This window comes from Catharus ustulatus, chromosome 22, assembly GCF_009819885.2.
Source record: "Catharus ustulatus isolate bCatUst1 chromosome 22, bCatUst1.pri.v2, whole genome shotgun sequence".
NCBI classification, from domain to species: domain Eukaryota; kingdom Metazoa; phylum Chordata; class Aves; order Passeriformes; family Turdidae; genus Catharus; species Catharus ustulatus.
This window is the reverse complement of record NC_046242.1, coordinates 10,159,770-10,175,104: the sequence shown is the minus strand read 5'-3', so window position 1 is coordinate 10,175,104 and position 15,335 is coordinate 10,159,770. Positions and strand designations below refer to the sequence as shown.

Here is a 15,335-nt window from a genome sequence, read left to right as displayed (position 1 = left end):
ACAAATCCTTACATTTGCTTTCCTGCGTCAGGAGGCCCAGTCCCTGATTTGCACAGGAGCACCAAGAGCTTTGTGCTGTAACAGCCCTGGATCATTTAAATCTCCTGGCACTTGGAGCTCTGGGCTGGGGACAGGGTGGGCATTGGGCACAGGGGGGACCTGGTGGCCTTGAAGTCCTGTCCAACCTCCATCAGTGTGGTTCTGGCCACCTTCAGAGGAGCACTCCAAGATGCCAGGACAGGTGACAAAGTCTTAGGTACTCAGCATCTGGATCCCAGTGCTACCTGTTTCCAAAGGCTGGGATCAAGCCTTGGCGCTGCCAGAGCCCTGGGGACAGTGACCCTGTCCTGGGTCCACTGGGAGGGATTGTCCTGCTCTGCTCTGGGCTGGGCCAGCCTCATCTCACATATCTGTGAAATGTGGGGTATCACAATGTAGGAAAGCCATGAAACCATTAGGAAGCTTCCAAAGGAGGCCATGAAGGTAAAAGGAGCAGAGGAGACTGAGGGGGGATTCATCACAGGTACATTGTCCTCATGGTAGGCAGAGGAGGGTCAGACACTGCTCTGGGACAGGACCCAGGGAAGGGCTGGAGCTGTCCCAGGGCAGGGTCAGGTTGGGAAAGGTTCTTCTACCAGAGGTGCTGGCACTGCCCAGGCTCCCCAGGGAATGGGCACAGCCCCGAGGCTGCCAGAGCTCCAGGAGCTGCCAGGGATGCCCAGGCTGGGATTGTTGGGGTGTCTGTGCAGGGACAGGAGCTGCACTGCGTGATCCCTGGGGGTCCCTTCAAACCCAGGATATTCCATGACCCTGTGATGCCCTGGAGCATCCTCACCTGGGTCCCACCCACCCCGTGCTCATGGAGCCCAGTTAAGCTCAGCCTCCTGCAGGTTCCTCTGCACCTCCACTGCAGCTTTGTTTTCATCTGCTCCTGACTGAGCTTTTTGGGTGGAGCTTGGATCGAATTTCTCCCTTTTCCCTGAGCTCACTACCACTCAGCTCAGGGAGTTCAGAGCCTGCAGGACTGCTTGTGGAGGCACTGCCTGCACTGGGTCCACCCTTGGGCCCTGCTTTGGTCATTCCCACCATGGAGCAGATCCAACTCTGTCCCTCCCTGAGCCGGTATTCCAGCCTGGAATCTCTCCTGAGGGGTCAGTGCCACCATGAGCAGTGGCAGTGTGGGTTGGGGGTGACTTTGGTTTCCCTGCTGCAGTCTCCAGGAGCTGATGGTGAAGTCAGCAGCAGGATGTGGAGGTGGGATGGAAGAGGCCTCCTTGGCTGGCTGAGCACATCTGTGCCCTCACACTGCTGCAAAGCCCTGCTTGAGCCCAGACATCTCTGAGAGCCCAAAGTCTGGTTTGTGCTTTCCCTGGCTGTCAGAGCCTGCAGCCCTTTGCCCTTCCCAGGGCAGCCCTTTGCCCTCCCTAGAGGAGCCCTTTGCCATCCCCAGCCCTTTGCATCCCCAGCCCTTTGCCCTCACCAGCCCTTTGCCATCCCCAGCCCTTTGCCATCCCACACTGACTCCCCGGCACTCCAGCTTGGCCATCCTCGCAGGCACCTGCTGGAGCCTGGCTTTGAGCCAGACCTGCCAGGTCTGGACCTAAACCTGTTTCTCTTTGGTTCTTTTGCTCGTGCCTCATTCCTGGCTGGGCTCTGAGGACAGGAGTCTCTTGCTCTGCACAAACTGCTGCTTCCACCTTCGCAGCAGAAGCATTTCCAGGGAATTTGCTGCAGCACACAGCAATTATGTGACGGAAGTTGGGTGAAAGGGAGCAGGGATAATTTGCAAATTCTGCCAGCAAAATCTCATTCATTTTTGTTGTTGTTTTTTTCTTCCCCGTACCTTGGCAAGACTCTTTCCTGTTTTTCTTTCATTCCATGGCAAACGCACAATAGGAACAGGAGGTCAGTCACTTGGAATTGTCAATTTATAATTTTTCTGATGTTGCCAGTTGCTTTTTCTAAAGACAGTGAGCAGTGTGTGAAGCTCTTGTTGGGTAACAGAAATAATTAGATGATTTTTAAATTTCCAAGAGCTTTTAGGTACTCAGCACCCTCCTTCCCTAATATCCTGTACCTCTGCATTTGTGCTAATAAACAGAATTGTTTAAGTTGCAGTTGAACTGTAATTGTTTAAGTCAAATTGACCCCAGAACTCCCACCCTGCAGATATTGGGAAAAGGATATGAAGGCAAAAAATAGCAGTTGGAATGGAAGATTCTGTCAAAAGTAGTCAAAAATAGTATTTTTGTCCAAATCCTTCCAGCAAAGCTTAGAGGATCAGCCCAGGTACAGGATAAGGAATAAGAAATGATTGTCACAGATCCAGGAGGTCAGATAAGCATGGCTCAGTGATCAGCAAAAATAAGCCTGTGAAAGTAAAAATGAGTGAACTTTCAGCTGGGTGGGGAATGAAAAAGGTGGCCACAGGGAGGGAAAAAAGAAAATTTGAGTCAAACTCTGCTAAAGTTGACAGCTCTTTTCCTCTCCCAGAATGGTCCCTTCTACTTTGGGTCAGGAAGCAGTTTGGATCTCAGATTTAGAGGAATTGTTCACTTAATTTTTTTTAAGCAGATCATTTTAGTTTCCATGGGAAGCTCTCCAGTGGGGAGAGTGGAGAGCTGAGCCCATCCCTGGGCTGGGAACAACCAAGGCAGTAGGGTCTGGAGATTACTGGATAAACCCAATGCCAGCCCAGCTCCAGGTCCTGTCCATGCTCCCCTTCCCAGGTCTCCCAGGCACAGCCTGTGTCCCCTGGTTCTCGGCCACATGGCAATAGCAGTTTGCAGTCCCAAGGGTCAGCTTTGGTGCAGCAGTGAGGCAGAAGCTGGGATGTGCTGCCTGGAGGCAGCTCCAGCTCCTTTGGGAGGAAGGATTTGAGCCAAGGCTTTTCCCTGGCACTGGAGTCACCTCCCAGCTGTCCTTGGGGGGTTTCCCTCATGTTCCCCTGCTGCTGCCTTGCCCTGTGTGAATCACTGGATATTCACTGAACATGGAGAAAACCCCAATTTCCTGCCTGTTTTTAAACCCTGTGGGATGAGATGTGTGAGTTGTGCACTCAGCCCTGGGGGTATTCAGGCATTTCCTGGAGCTGGAGCCGGAGCAGCTCCTGGTTTCTGACTGCTGCAGTTCCAGCCCTGCTCTCTGCTGTTCCCAGTCCCTGGCTGAGCCTGGGCACAGGTGCCCTGCTCTCACTGGAGAGGCTGCACCCAGAGTGGCTCAGAGCTGCCCAGGCACCAGGGCCATGCTCCTCCCTGGGCACCACTGGGCTCTGGTGACCTCGCCCCTTGTGGGCAGAATTTCCCGGCTTTCACTTGCCAGCAAGTGAAGAGGTTTTCACCAGTCCCTGTGGTTTGTCAGGTTTGGGGTTTGTGCACTGGATTAAAACCACAGAGGGATTTGGAAGTGAATCAAGATGAACTTTGGGTTCTGCTAAGACCCTCAAGAGAGTGAGGAGATAATTTGTACGATCCATTAATGGATCCCTGAATGGGCTGGAGGCGGCTGGGGGAGCTTTGCCTCTCCCTTTGCCTGATGTGAGCTGTGGGTTGTGTGTTTTAGGAATATCCTGTGGCTGTGTCCCAGCCACAGCCTCACCTTTACCTACTGCATCCCACCTGGAAACATCAGGGAGCATCCAAGGAACCATTCTGGTGTGGAGAGGGGTGCTCATGGAACTTCCCTTCCATCCCCACAGGAACAGAGCCACAGACAACCTTCCCACCCTCTGTCCAGGTGCCAGGTTGTTCCTTCAGCCTGTTCCTCAAGTGAGAGGGCAGCTCAAGCATTCAGGGTTAAATCCTGGCATGGAAGTGCCTGCAAGCCCTGTTGGATATCTTGGAAGTGACTGAGTGACCTGTGAGTGGAAGTGTTTTAGGATGAAGGGTACAACAATCCACTGTCTCCCTCCCCTCCTCTCTGCACTTCCCCAAACCCTCTCTAACATCTGTGATCCTCTCCACCATCCTCTGCCTCTCCTGGAAAGAAAAATGAGATGTGAAAGGGAAGAAGCACTGGGGGAAATATGGGAATGCAGCTGTCTCAGCCCCAGTCCAAGCCGTGTCCTTTCTGGCCTGCCAGGAGGAGCTGTGGTGTGAGGGAGCCCTGAGCCCCAGCCAGCCCCGTACCTGCTCCCAACCCCTTCTCCAGAGGTGAAGTCTGGAGCAGCTGCTCATTTTCATTTCAGCTGGGGGCTTTGGGCTATTAATAAACCTGGAAAATAACCACATGTTCCCTGAATTATGTAACAGATGTTAAATTCCCCGAGATGAAGAGGTGTCAGCCTGATGGAAGAAGTGATGTGAGGACCTTTCTTTTTCCTTGGAGCTGGGTTTCTCCTCTTATGAGCAGAATTGCTTTTCTGCCAGTGGAGAGGAAAGCAAGCAGTGTCACCCCCGCTTTGGACCCAGCCTCCCCTTTACTCCGTGTCTGTGTCTGTGCTCCTCCTGCCTTTTTTGCAGAAAGTGTCACCCGAGTGCCACGGAGGGATGTGCCTAGAGGAGCGCGGCTCCATCGGCGCTGGCTCCGGGCGGCCGCGTCCTGCCATGGCACGGGGAGCCAGGAGGAGCAGAGGGAACCCAGGGCCAGGAGCCTCCAGTGCTGGGCCAGCGAGGGGGCTGGGCGGAAAATGCCTTCCCAATTAACCCTTTCAGTGATACAGCGGCTGCCGAGGTGTTCACAGCCTCGCTGGGGTGCTGTGAGCTGGGCTGGGGGTGAGGACAGAGGAGGTGTCTTAGGGAGGGGGTTAAAAGGGGTTTCATTCAGTATTCTCTTTGATAATTTTTATTTTAGGGTTGTTGTTCCTGATCTTCCTCTCTCACAGAGTGAGCACTCTTGAGGAAAGGACCCCAGCAGTTCAGGGTGGTGTTTACCCACGATGGAGCTTTTCCTAAAATCCCTGCTGAGGCACCTGGAATGGGGCTGGAGGCCCAGGAGCAGCTGAGGGAGCTGGGAAAGGGGCTCAGCCTGGAGAAGAGGAGGCTCAGGGAGGACCTTGTGGCTCTGCACAAGTCCCTGACAGGAGGGGACAGCCGGGGGGGTCGGGCTCTGCTCCCAGGGAACAGGGACAGGAGGAGAGGGAACGGCCTCAGGCTGGGCCAGGGGAGGCTCAGGGTGGACATCAGCAGGAATTTCCCCATAGGAAGCATTGTCGAGCATTGAAAGGGGCTGCCCAGGGAGGTTTGGAGTCCCCATCTCTGGAGGTGCCCAAGGAAGGGCTGGACATGGCACTCAGTGCTCTGGGCTGGGGACAAGGTGGGGATTTGTGCACAGCTGGGACTGGATGATCTGGAGATCTTTTCCAAGCTCAGTGATCATGGGAATGGAAGATGGAGAGGAGCAGCTGCACAGAACAGCAGAGCAGTCCCTTGGGAGAGCCGTGTCTGGATGGGAATTGCAGACCTGGGGCCCAGGGGTGCCACGTTTTCTGTTGGTGAGATAGCAGTGAGGCAGAAATCAGAGCACAGGGACGGCTGCACTCCAGGAGCAGCCACTGTCTGCTCCCTCCCAGGGGTGACTCTGCTCAGACGTTCATTTCTGTTCATTTCTGATCTGCTCCACAATCTCCTGTTTCTCACCCTGGCAGGACAGCAGTGAGGCCCTGTTCCAACACCGTGCCCGCTCCTCCTGGGAACGTGGCTCAGGCACAGCCAGGGATGGGGACAGGTCCCATGGATGGGGACAGGTCCTGTGAATGGGGACAGGTCCCGTGGATGGGGACAGCTCCTGTGAATGGGGACAGGTCCCGTGGATGGGGACAGGTCCCGTGGATGGGGACAGCTCCTGCGGATGGGGACAGGTCCTGCTGTGGCTGTATTCTGCCACCACCACCATTAATGACACTGCAAGGACAGGTCCTCCTGGATTCTGCTCTCTTTTTTCACATCCTGCATGAGGCAGGGACAGAAATGAAGGAAGTGACTTCCTGCTAAGTGTGGAAATGAGCAGGATTTAGGATGTGCAGGGAATCTCCCGAGCACAGACACCTAATGTGGACAGGCTGTCACAAGGCTGGATCCCTCGGCAAAGAATTGAGTGTTGGCCGCTTGGCAGTAAAAAAGAAACGTGGGAAACAGGGACTGGATTTTGGGTGGTTTCCCCTTCCCTTGTCCTTCAGGAGCAGTGACAGCCATGCACTCGGTGTTATTCACTCTCACCACTGATTAATGGGCTGCTAATGGCATTACTTATTTCATTATCCAATCTGCAACATCAGTCATTATCTAGGGAAAAAGAAAGTCCGTTTCTTACTGGCATTAAGTGGTTGGCTGGCAGGGTAAAGTGCAAGGTTCACATTTAGGAAGAGGAGCAAGAAGAAAATTTCAGGAAGAAAATTTGCACTGAAAGTCATCTCCATGTTTGTATGTAAGAGTGGAGCTCAGATATCAGAGGAGGTGTTGCAGATAAAAGAGGTAGCCCAAAACATAAGGACTGTATCAAGAAGGTGCCCTCAAAGGGCTGGGATAACAGTGCTGGTAGTAATAGTAATTGTAATTATAATTATAATTTATAATAATCATTATAATTATAATTTATAATAATCCACCTTGGAGGTCTGGGTCAGAGCTCAGGTGCTTGAGGTGTTGTGCAATTGCAGCCAAAGAAGTTGTTGCTTCCAATTCGCCTCTCACAAAAAGGGCGAGCGAGGCCAGCTGGCGAATGACAGATGGGCAGGGGACAGCAGGGAGGGGACAGCCGGGAGGGGACAGCCGGGGCGCGGCCCGGGGCCCGGCAGGAGCGCGGCTGGCACGGAGCCGGTGCCAGGAGGATAACAAGGGGCATGTGTGGGGCACCCAGGGGCACCGGGGCCAGCAAAGGGCGAGGAATAAAGTGTCTGTCTGTCAGGGCAGAGTGAGAGCCTGGCTGAAAGATCAGAGATTCATGGAATATCCTGAGTGGCAAGTGTCAGGAAAATTAATCCACAAACACCAGAGGTTTATGTCCAAAAAGGAGACTTTATTCGAATAAAGGAGGAGGCCATGGGGCATTCACCTGGGATCTCTCAAATTTTTGGAGGATGCAGCCTCCTTTTTATCCTGATTTCCCAATCACATTTCCCTCTCTCTTTTCTCATTGGCTGAGGTACTTGAGAGGCACAGACTTCCCAGAACACCTGATACCTAAGATTCCCCTCTAATGTATAACTCTTCCTTTTAATTTTTAATTCTTATGGAATGGTTTTTCCCCATTGCATCTTTCATCTCTCAATATCCAATTTCATTTCTTAGCAAACCTACAGTTTGTTTGTAAAGGCAAAGATCTTTCTCCATCCATCAATCAGTGGAATCCTTCCCATTATTTCTTTTATCTCTCAGTGTTGGTTTTATCTACCAGCAGACCCACAGCTTGTTTGTAAAGACAAATCTGAAATTTCTCTCACAAGGATCCGCAAGGATCGTGGAAGCCCAGCTCCTGGCCCTGCACAGGACAGTCCCTAAACCCCACCACGTGCCTGGGAGCATTGTTCAAACGCTCCCTGCCCCAGGGGTGATGTCCCAAAAGGAATGGTGACAGGGGATAGCCAGGTCCGAGCCAGGAGGGGCCCTGGCACGGCCACGCTGGCCCGTGCAGAGAGGAGCAGGAGCTGTGCCCGTGGGCTGGGAGAGCCGCAGGGCGCTGAGGGGACGGGAGGAGCTCGGTGACACCCACAGAGGGGATGGTCAGGCTTGAAGGGTTTGTGTGTCACCACGGGAGAGGTGACACTCGCTGAGGGGACACCCCGGGGGTCCCTGTGGTGGCACACCTGGCCATGAAAGGTGCCCGGGTGGCCGCGGTGCCTCCTCCTGTCCCGGCATCTCCCGGGGCGCGGGCTGGGATCAGCTCCTGCCGGTGCCACCGCCTGCCACAGAGCTGGGGCACTGCAGGGACCCGGCCGAGGATCCGGGCTGGCACTGCGGGCTCCTGCCCGGGGGGCTCGTGGGGGCCCCTGGGGCGTTCGGAGGAGCCTTTCCAGCATCTCCCCAGCGCTTCCAAGGAATGGCCGAGCTCTCCCAGCCCCGGGCTGCAGCCGGAGCCAGCCCTGGCCCTTCCATCTGCCCCGTGCCAGCTCTGCGCTGCCAACACACAAGCTCATGGCTGGTGCTCCAGGACGAGCGGGGTTGTGTCTCAGAGCACATATCCCGGGGGCATTGCGCGTTCCCCGCAAACCCCGCTTTTTTTGGGAACTGAACATCTGTTCCAGATGTGGCCGCTCGGTGCCTGCGCTGCCGAGCTCCTGCCACTGTTGTCCCGCTTCTCGGCATGAATTATTGAGAGCCGGGGTTTAAATAAATGATAAAGGCTCGCCGTGCGTGCGCTGAAGTTTGTGTCGCTCCTCGCCCGCAGAGTCGCGCTCCGGGCTCGCCCGGCCCCATGATGAGCTCGCCCAGCGCCCGGGCCCCGCCGACTCGTGTGCCTGATGGGGCTGATCCAGGAGCCGGCAGAGGGGCAGCCCAAGCATGAAGGTGGCCGCGGGGATGAGTCTCCCGGCGAGAAGGAGGAGCCGCCGCAGCGGAGCAGGCAACCGGAGTTCCCCTCCTGGCAAGTGCTTTTCTCCTCTCCCATCTCTCTCCCCTTTCCTGGGGGAGGCAAGGAGGGGGGGAGGCAAGGAGGGAGGGACGCTGCTGCTCCCCAGGGTGGGTGTGGGGACACCGCCAGTGCGGGGAATGTCGCTGTGGGGAGGGTCCCTGGCTCAAGCCCTGGAGCAGAACCCGCCCCAGGCGCTGCTGAACGCGCGCAAACCTTCAGCATCTCCCGGGAGGGCAGAGGGACCGAGGGCTGCAGCCAAAGGTGGGTTCCAAACCGAGCCAGCCCCTCCTTTCCCGCTGCCTCACGTCTGGGAAGTCCGAGTGGAATTTTGGAAGCTTGGTAGCCTTGGAAATTGATTTTTTTTTATTACTTTTCTTTCTTCACCATTTTGAAAAATGGCTTGACTCACAGTTGCATGAGGCTGTGGGGACTCACAGCAGACCATCTGTTTCAGCTGTTAACAGTCATTAATTCTTTCGTATTTTTGCTACTTTCGAGACACTTTGGGGGAAAAAAAATGTTCTGGATGGCATTGGAGGAGTTCAAAGTCACTAACATATTTTTGTCAGAGAAACAATGTGCCGTGAATGCAGTTGTTCTAAAAGAAACACATTTTTATTGGCTTTCTGAATGGGGAATTTGTCTCCTGTGGCTGTGCAGGAGGACACGGTGTTTATCTCCTTTTCACCATGTATTTGCAATCCATGGACTGAGCAGGGTTTTTCTGGGTTGAATCTTTTGCAGAAAGGCTTTCATTTAAAAAAAATACAGTGAGATTTTCTCTTAAGCTACTTCATTTCTGGGCCCAAGCACTCAGCCAGATTGTCTCCAGTGCTCCTGCTCAGGCCCTGGAAAATGCCTCTCTCCTGGGACAGGTGCTCCCAGCTGATGGCTTGGGGTGGTGGATGGAGAGCTGGGGCATCTGGCCTGGTAAACAATGGAGCAAACCCATCCTATTGTCACACTGACCCTCCTGCCATGATCCTGAGCCAGTTCCTCCAGAGGGGCTGTTCCCAAGCCCCTGCTGGAATTCAGCTCTCCTGTGCTTCAGCCCAGGTGTGTTCCCCACCTGCTCCATCAGTGCCTTCATTCAGGGCTTGGGATGCCTCTCTGGGCTTCACCCCAAAGCCCCCCTGGAGGTTTCCCTGTGGTTCATGGAAAGTTTGGATGCAACAAAAAAAACCCCATCCTTGAGTTTCACATGGAGTGCCAGGACAACAGGCATGGTTCTAACTGCCAGAAGGCAGGGATGGGTGGGATAGTGGGAAGGAATTGTTCCCTGGGAGGGTGAGGGGCCCTGGCACAGGGTGCCCAGAGCAGCTGTGGCTGCCCCTGGATCCCTGGCAGTGCCCAAGGCCAGGTTGGACATTGGGACAGTGGGAGGTGTCCCTGCCATGGCAGGGGTGGCACTGGATGGGCTTTGAGGTCCTTCCAACCCAACCCATTCTGGGATTCTGTGATTCCATGATCTAAGGAAATGGAAAGAGAGGGTGCAGTACCTTGGAAACATGAGATGGGGAGGTGGTGGCAGCTCCTCCAGGGGATGCCAGGTGCTTTGTGCCACCACGAGGCTGTGGGGTGAGGCTGTGGGTGGTGCTTGTGGTTGAGCAGCTTTGGGTCCTGCATCTGTGCCGGGGGTAAAACACGACCAGGAGCATCCAGAGCTGCTCCTGGGGGTGCTGGTGGGGAATGCAGAGCAGAACAGCCCTGCCCTGCTGCTGACACCTGGGCGGGGACAGCCAGGAGCTGTGGATCACTTCCAGCCATCCATTAGGACTGCAGCTCTCAATGGAATTACAAACGTGGCTGGAAAGGCTCCCTGGCCTGCCCAAGGAGCCCTGCCCAGGGCTGGCTGGGGGAGCAGGTCCTTGGCACTGCCTCTGGGGCCAGGCTGAGGCTCAGCCCAGTTTGTGGCACCAAGGGACACGTGGGGATGGGGGTGACACAAGATGGCAAACCCCAAATACCTCCATGGGGCAAAGCAGAGTCCATAGGATGTGCCTCAGGTCTGGATGTGCCAGAGATGGACTGGAGGCACCTCCAGACCTTTCCCAGGACATCCCTGGGTCTCTGCTCCCTGAGCAGGGGCTGTGCCCCAAGTGCTGGAGGACAGCCAGGCCATGCTCACCAGCAGAAGGTGAAGGAATTCACATCTGGAGCCTTGGAGACATTTGGGGCCAGCGTGGTTTTCATTTGAGGCCTTTCCGTTCTCCATTGACTTAATTAAATTAAAAAAAAAAAAAAAAGAAAGAAAGAAAAAAAGAAGCAGGCAGGATTGGGCTTTTTTCCCCCTTTTTCTTTCTGATCAGATGCCTGGCTCAGAGTGTTACACAGCCAATTTTCATTTTGAAATTTCCTTTCATTTTAAAGCTCCCCACAAGAACTTGGAGCTGCAAACCAAAATGAGGAGGTGTCAGACTTCATAAACCAACCCAACCCCAAACCTATTCATTAACTCAAAAAGCATTTTTTGTTTTGTCAATTTTCTGGAAAAAAATAACTTTTTTTTTTCAAATAAAAACATAGGTTGTTTTTTTAAAAAAAAACCAAAACAACAACTGATTTAGGCATAAATACTCCTCCTGATTTGCTGCAGGGGAGAGGAATGGGAGTTGGCTCTTGGCTGAAGGCTCCTCTCCTTTGCCCTTCCTGCTGCCAGCCTGTGCCATGGGAAAGAGAATTTCTGGGGCATGGACAGAGATTTGCAGGTTTGATAAGGATGATTTGAGATCCCATTTGTTCTTGATGCTCCAGTATTTGTTAGTTTTCCATCCATCCATCCATCCATCCATCCATCATCATCCATCCATCCATCCATCCATCCATCCATCATCCATCCATCCATCCATCCATCCATCCATCCATCCATCCATCCATCCATCCATCCATCCTCCATCCAGCCATCCTCCTCCTCCTTCTGGCAGCTCAGAGCTCGGTGCACCCCTAGAGACCCCACAGGGCACAGCCTGAAAATCCCTGCTTGCTGCCAGTTCAGTGAGGAAAGGGAAGGAGATCTGTGCCCAGCAGGAAATTTTCCCATTAACACCCCAGACACCAAAGTCTCAATGGAGCTCTTCCCTCAGAACCAGCTCAGATGCCTCTGCCTGATGGGAAGTCTAAAAATAAGCACATTCTCCACAAACAGCTTAAAGATGTTGAAAATGAAAAGCAACAAAGGCTGGAGAGTGGATGAGTCACTAAATTACAGGGCTATCTTTCGAAGAGCAAACCAAAACACACAGAGCCCCCCCAGCCCTGGCTGCTGAAATTCCTCGTGGGTTTGGGGCTGGGGCTCTCTGCCCTTTGCAGGCACTTGGCTGAGTCTCGTGGGCTCTGAAGGGTGAAACCTTGCCCAGTCCTGCTCCAGTCTGTGCCAGAGCTGCTCTGAATGATGAGAGGAAAGCCAGCCTGGCCAGCAGCATGAGCAGGAGCTGCTATTCTCTCCCACATGGGCATTGCTGGGAGCTTTTTGGGACAATTCCCCTCACACGAGCTCCTGGGATGAGGAGCCTTCCTGCAAGGGGTGTAAGCAAAAATTCCTGTCCACAGAGGGTTCCCTGGCCCCAAGGAAGCCATAAGTGTTTGGAGCCTCAGCTGGGAAAAGATCTCTGTGGGTGTCACTGCATGTCTGTACCTTTAGCTGGGTGAGAACACCACTAAAGGAACCCTGGGTTTGGGATTTTCCCCCTCCCTCGAGGTCTCCTTTCAATGAGTTCCACCAGGGTGGACTCTGTTGCAAAGCTGCAGCTTTATTAGCACTTACAGATGAGCTTGGATCAAAATGCTGGCATTTGAGGCAGCAGGAAAGGGGCTGGTCTGGTGCCAAATCTGATGTTTGCAGCCAGCCCCAGGCTCTGGGAGAGGCTGGAATGAACCTTTGGATCCCAGCAGATGATGGGGCTGGAGGTGCCAGCCCTGCTGCTGGGGTGTGGAGTGCCCTCCTCGGGGCCTGCAGGACTGCAGGGTGTCCCTTTCTGCCCAGGATGAGTCCCAGGGTGGTCTGGGCTGGAAGGGATCTCAAAGAGATCCAGTGCCACCCGTGCCATGGGCAGGGACACCTTCCACTATCCCAGCCCCATCCAACCCGGCCTTGGGCACTGCCAGGGCTGAGACAGCCCCAGCTGCTCTGTGCCAGGGCCTCCCCACCTTCCCATCACCCCCAGCACCCTCACCCATCCCTGCCATGGCTGCAGGAGGGGACCAAGGCCGGCAGCCTGGCCTGTGTCCCCAGCCTGCTGCAGCACCGCTGGCTCGCTCCTGGCCCAAAGAACCCTTTGATCCATAAATCCATAGCCTGAGCTGGCAGCTCCAATAAAAGCTGTGCCCAAGGATCATCAATCCTGGAGCACAGCTCACCCAGCAGTGATTTAATCTCAATATTCCATCCTGAAATGTGCTAATTAAACTCCAGGAGAAAGCATCCAGTGCAGAAGCAAGGTGGAGGAAAAGGAAAAATAAAAGTTTCTCCTGGAATAATTAAGAACCATTAAAACATGAAAATCCAGGCTAGGGAGCAATTGTTCACCTTCCACCAAGTGTTTCATCAGAAAGAATGGGGTGGAATTAAGCAATACTGAACATGTGAGCTGTGAGTTGGAAAACCTCTCCCACTCACGAGAGGTTGGGAAAGGCTCCTGAGCCGTCCTCGGGGAGGGGACAGTGGGTGCTGCCCAGGACATTCCAAATCGGAGTGGGCAGAGCCCCCTCCCAGCACCATGGGGAAGGAAGGATTGCAGACCTCCTCCCTCCAATCCTTCCCGATTTTCTGGGGTTTTTATGGAGCAAAGCTATTTAATTCCGTCCAGGGCTTTCTTCTTGGAGGGACTTCGAAGTTTGTGAGTCTGGCTAACAGGGATCTTTTAAAGGCACGAGCTCTCCCGGAGCCATAGCCTGGCTTGCCCTGACACCCAATTCATTGCCGCTGGATCGGCGGTGCTCTCCCAGACCCCAAACAAAGCCCCGGCCCTGCCCCGGGGGCTCTGCTGGGCAGCTCCCTAGGAGCTGGGTGTGCCCCAGGGCAGGAGCGTGCCAGGGGAGAACAGCTCGGTGTGAGTTACTGCAGGTGCTGATCGCTCCTGGGAGGGACAGCCCGTGCTGGCAGTGGCAGCCCCGGTGTCCCCAGGCAGGGCTGACAACACCCTGCCCTGCTGCCATCGCTCACTTTGTCACTCAGGATTTCACTGGCTCTATCCAGAGACAATATTCTATCCCATCCCATCCCATCCCATCCCATGCCATCCCATCCCATGCCATCCCATGCCATCCCATCCCATCCCATCCCATCCCATCCCATCCCATCCCATCCCATCCCATCCCATCCCATCCCATCCCATCCCATCCCATCCCATCCCATCCCATCCCATCCCATCCCATCCCATCCCATCCCAAACATCCTGAGGCTGATCCTGAGGCAGCCCCCTCCTTCTGGAGAGCTCCATCCCAGCTCCCCCCGCCAGCCCCAGGAGATGCTGCCCAGGACACCTGAAAACCAGAGGGTTTGGAGTGATCAGCTCTGTATTTAAACAAAGAAAAAAGGGAAAAGAGCCATGGGCTGCTCTTATTGATGTGGACACAATCTGGAGATGTTCTGGATCTATTTAGGGATTTATGAGGACTTGGTCCTTTCAGAACTTTTAATACTAAACATATCAGCCTAATGGATTTTCCAGCTACTGTTTTCAGTCATGAAGGTTGGAACCTTTTTGGTTAATGTTTTCCAGAGCTGAAGGAAAGGAAATTAGCTAAAGGCAGAGAATAACTTTCCCAAATGAGGAGATTTGCCCCCATTTACTCACATAGGCAGCCCAGATGGAGATGAGGGAGCTGCAGGTGAAAGTTTTCTCATGGATCAAAGGAAAAAAAATAGGAATGAAAAGTAAAATGATAAGGAGATTCATCTGCATCTCATTCTGATGGAACAACATTTGGTGCCATCACTCACCTTCCACCGCGGTTGCTGAGGGCCTTGCTCCTGGAGCAGGGATTATCTTCTCATTGAACACAGGAATGCCAATAACTTCACAAAAATTATAAAACTGTGGGATGTAGCCCAGCCCTGATGGTTTATGAGGGACTTGGAACATGGCTAAATTCATGAATCTCACTGCAGGGAATGTCCAGGCAGTGGGATGCAGAAATGCCCCCCTGGGGCAGGACAGCTGAGCTGGTGAGCAGAAGGGGTTGAATATCAATGGAGATGGGGTTTACATGGGGTTTTTCTGCACAGGGAACAGAGAGAGCCAAAATCCCTCTGCCCCTGCCTTCTGAGCTGCAGATCATGTTCCTTCTGATCCCAGGAAAATCCCAGCATGGGGAACACAGTGACCCAGGAGGCTGAAGGGAAGGAGACAGGAAGGATTTCACATCAGAAAAGTACAAGGAAGACAAGATGTGAATTAAACACCTCTGAGCCCTAAAATCGAGGCTCTGCAGGCTTTGTTTGATGTGCACACGGCTGTGGGAGTGTTGCTGGAGATGACAGGTGTCTCTCCAGCCTGTTTTCCAGATCCAATTGAGGCGATTTGAGCTGTTGGGCTCCCATCAGAGCCTCTCCTGCAGTCAGCTGCTGTCACCAGCACAACATCTCTGCTTGCTTTCAGCCCAATCTGGTTTCTGTCAAACTTCCCCTGCTGGAAGCATGCTGGCACAGCTGTCCCCGAGGGGTCAGGGGCTGTGCTGGTGCCAGCAGTGATCTGAGGACTGTGTGCCTCAGGAGCATTCCAACAGGGAGCTGGGGAGCCAAGCAAGCTCCACTGAGTGCTGAAGGTGACTGCAGCAGGGAAAGGGGGGACTGCACTCCTGCAGGCACTTCCTCCTTCCCAGTGCAGAAA

At 53.9% G+C, this 15,335-nt stretch overlaps 1 protein-coding gene across 1 annotated transcript in view; it reads left to right on the top strand.

Moving 5' to 3' along the window:
* The window catches only part of CALN1 (calneuron 1), a 140,809-nt gene that overhangs the window by 10,742 nt on the left and 114,732 nt on the right, over window positions 1–15,335 (top strand). Inside the window, exon 2 of the mRNA XM_033078551.2 lies at window positions 8,323–8,517. Within this exon, the coding sequence (XP_032934442.1) occupies window positions 8,396–8,517 (122 nt within the window). The 5' untranslated portion in view covers window positions 8,323–8,395. The remainder of the gene's footprint in view (window positions 1–8,322; window positions 8,518–15,335) is intronic.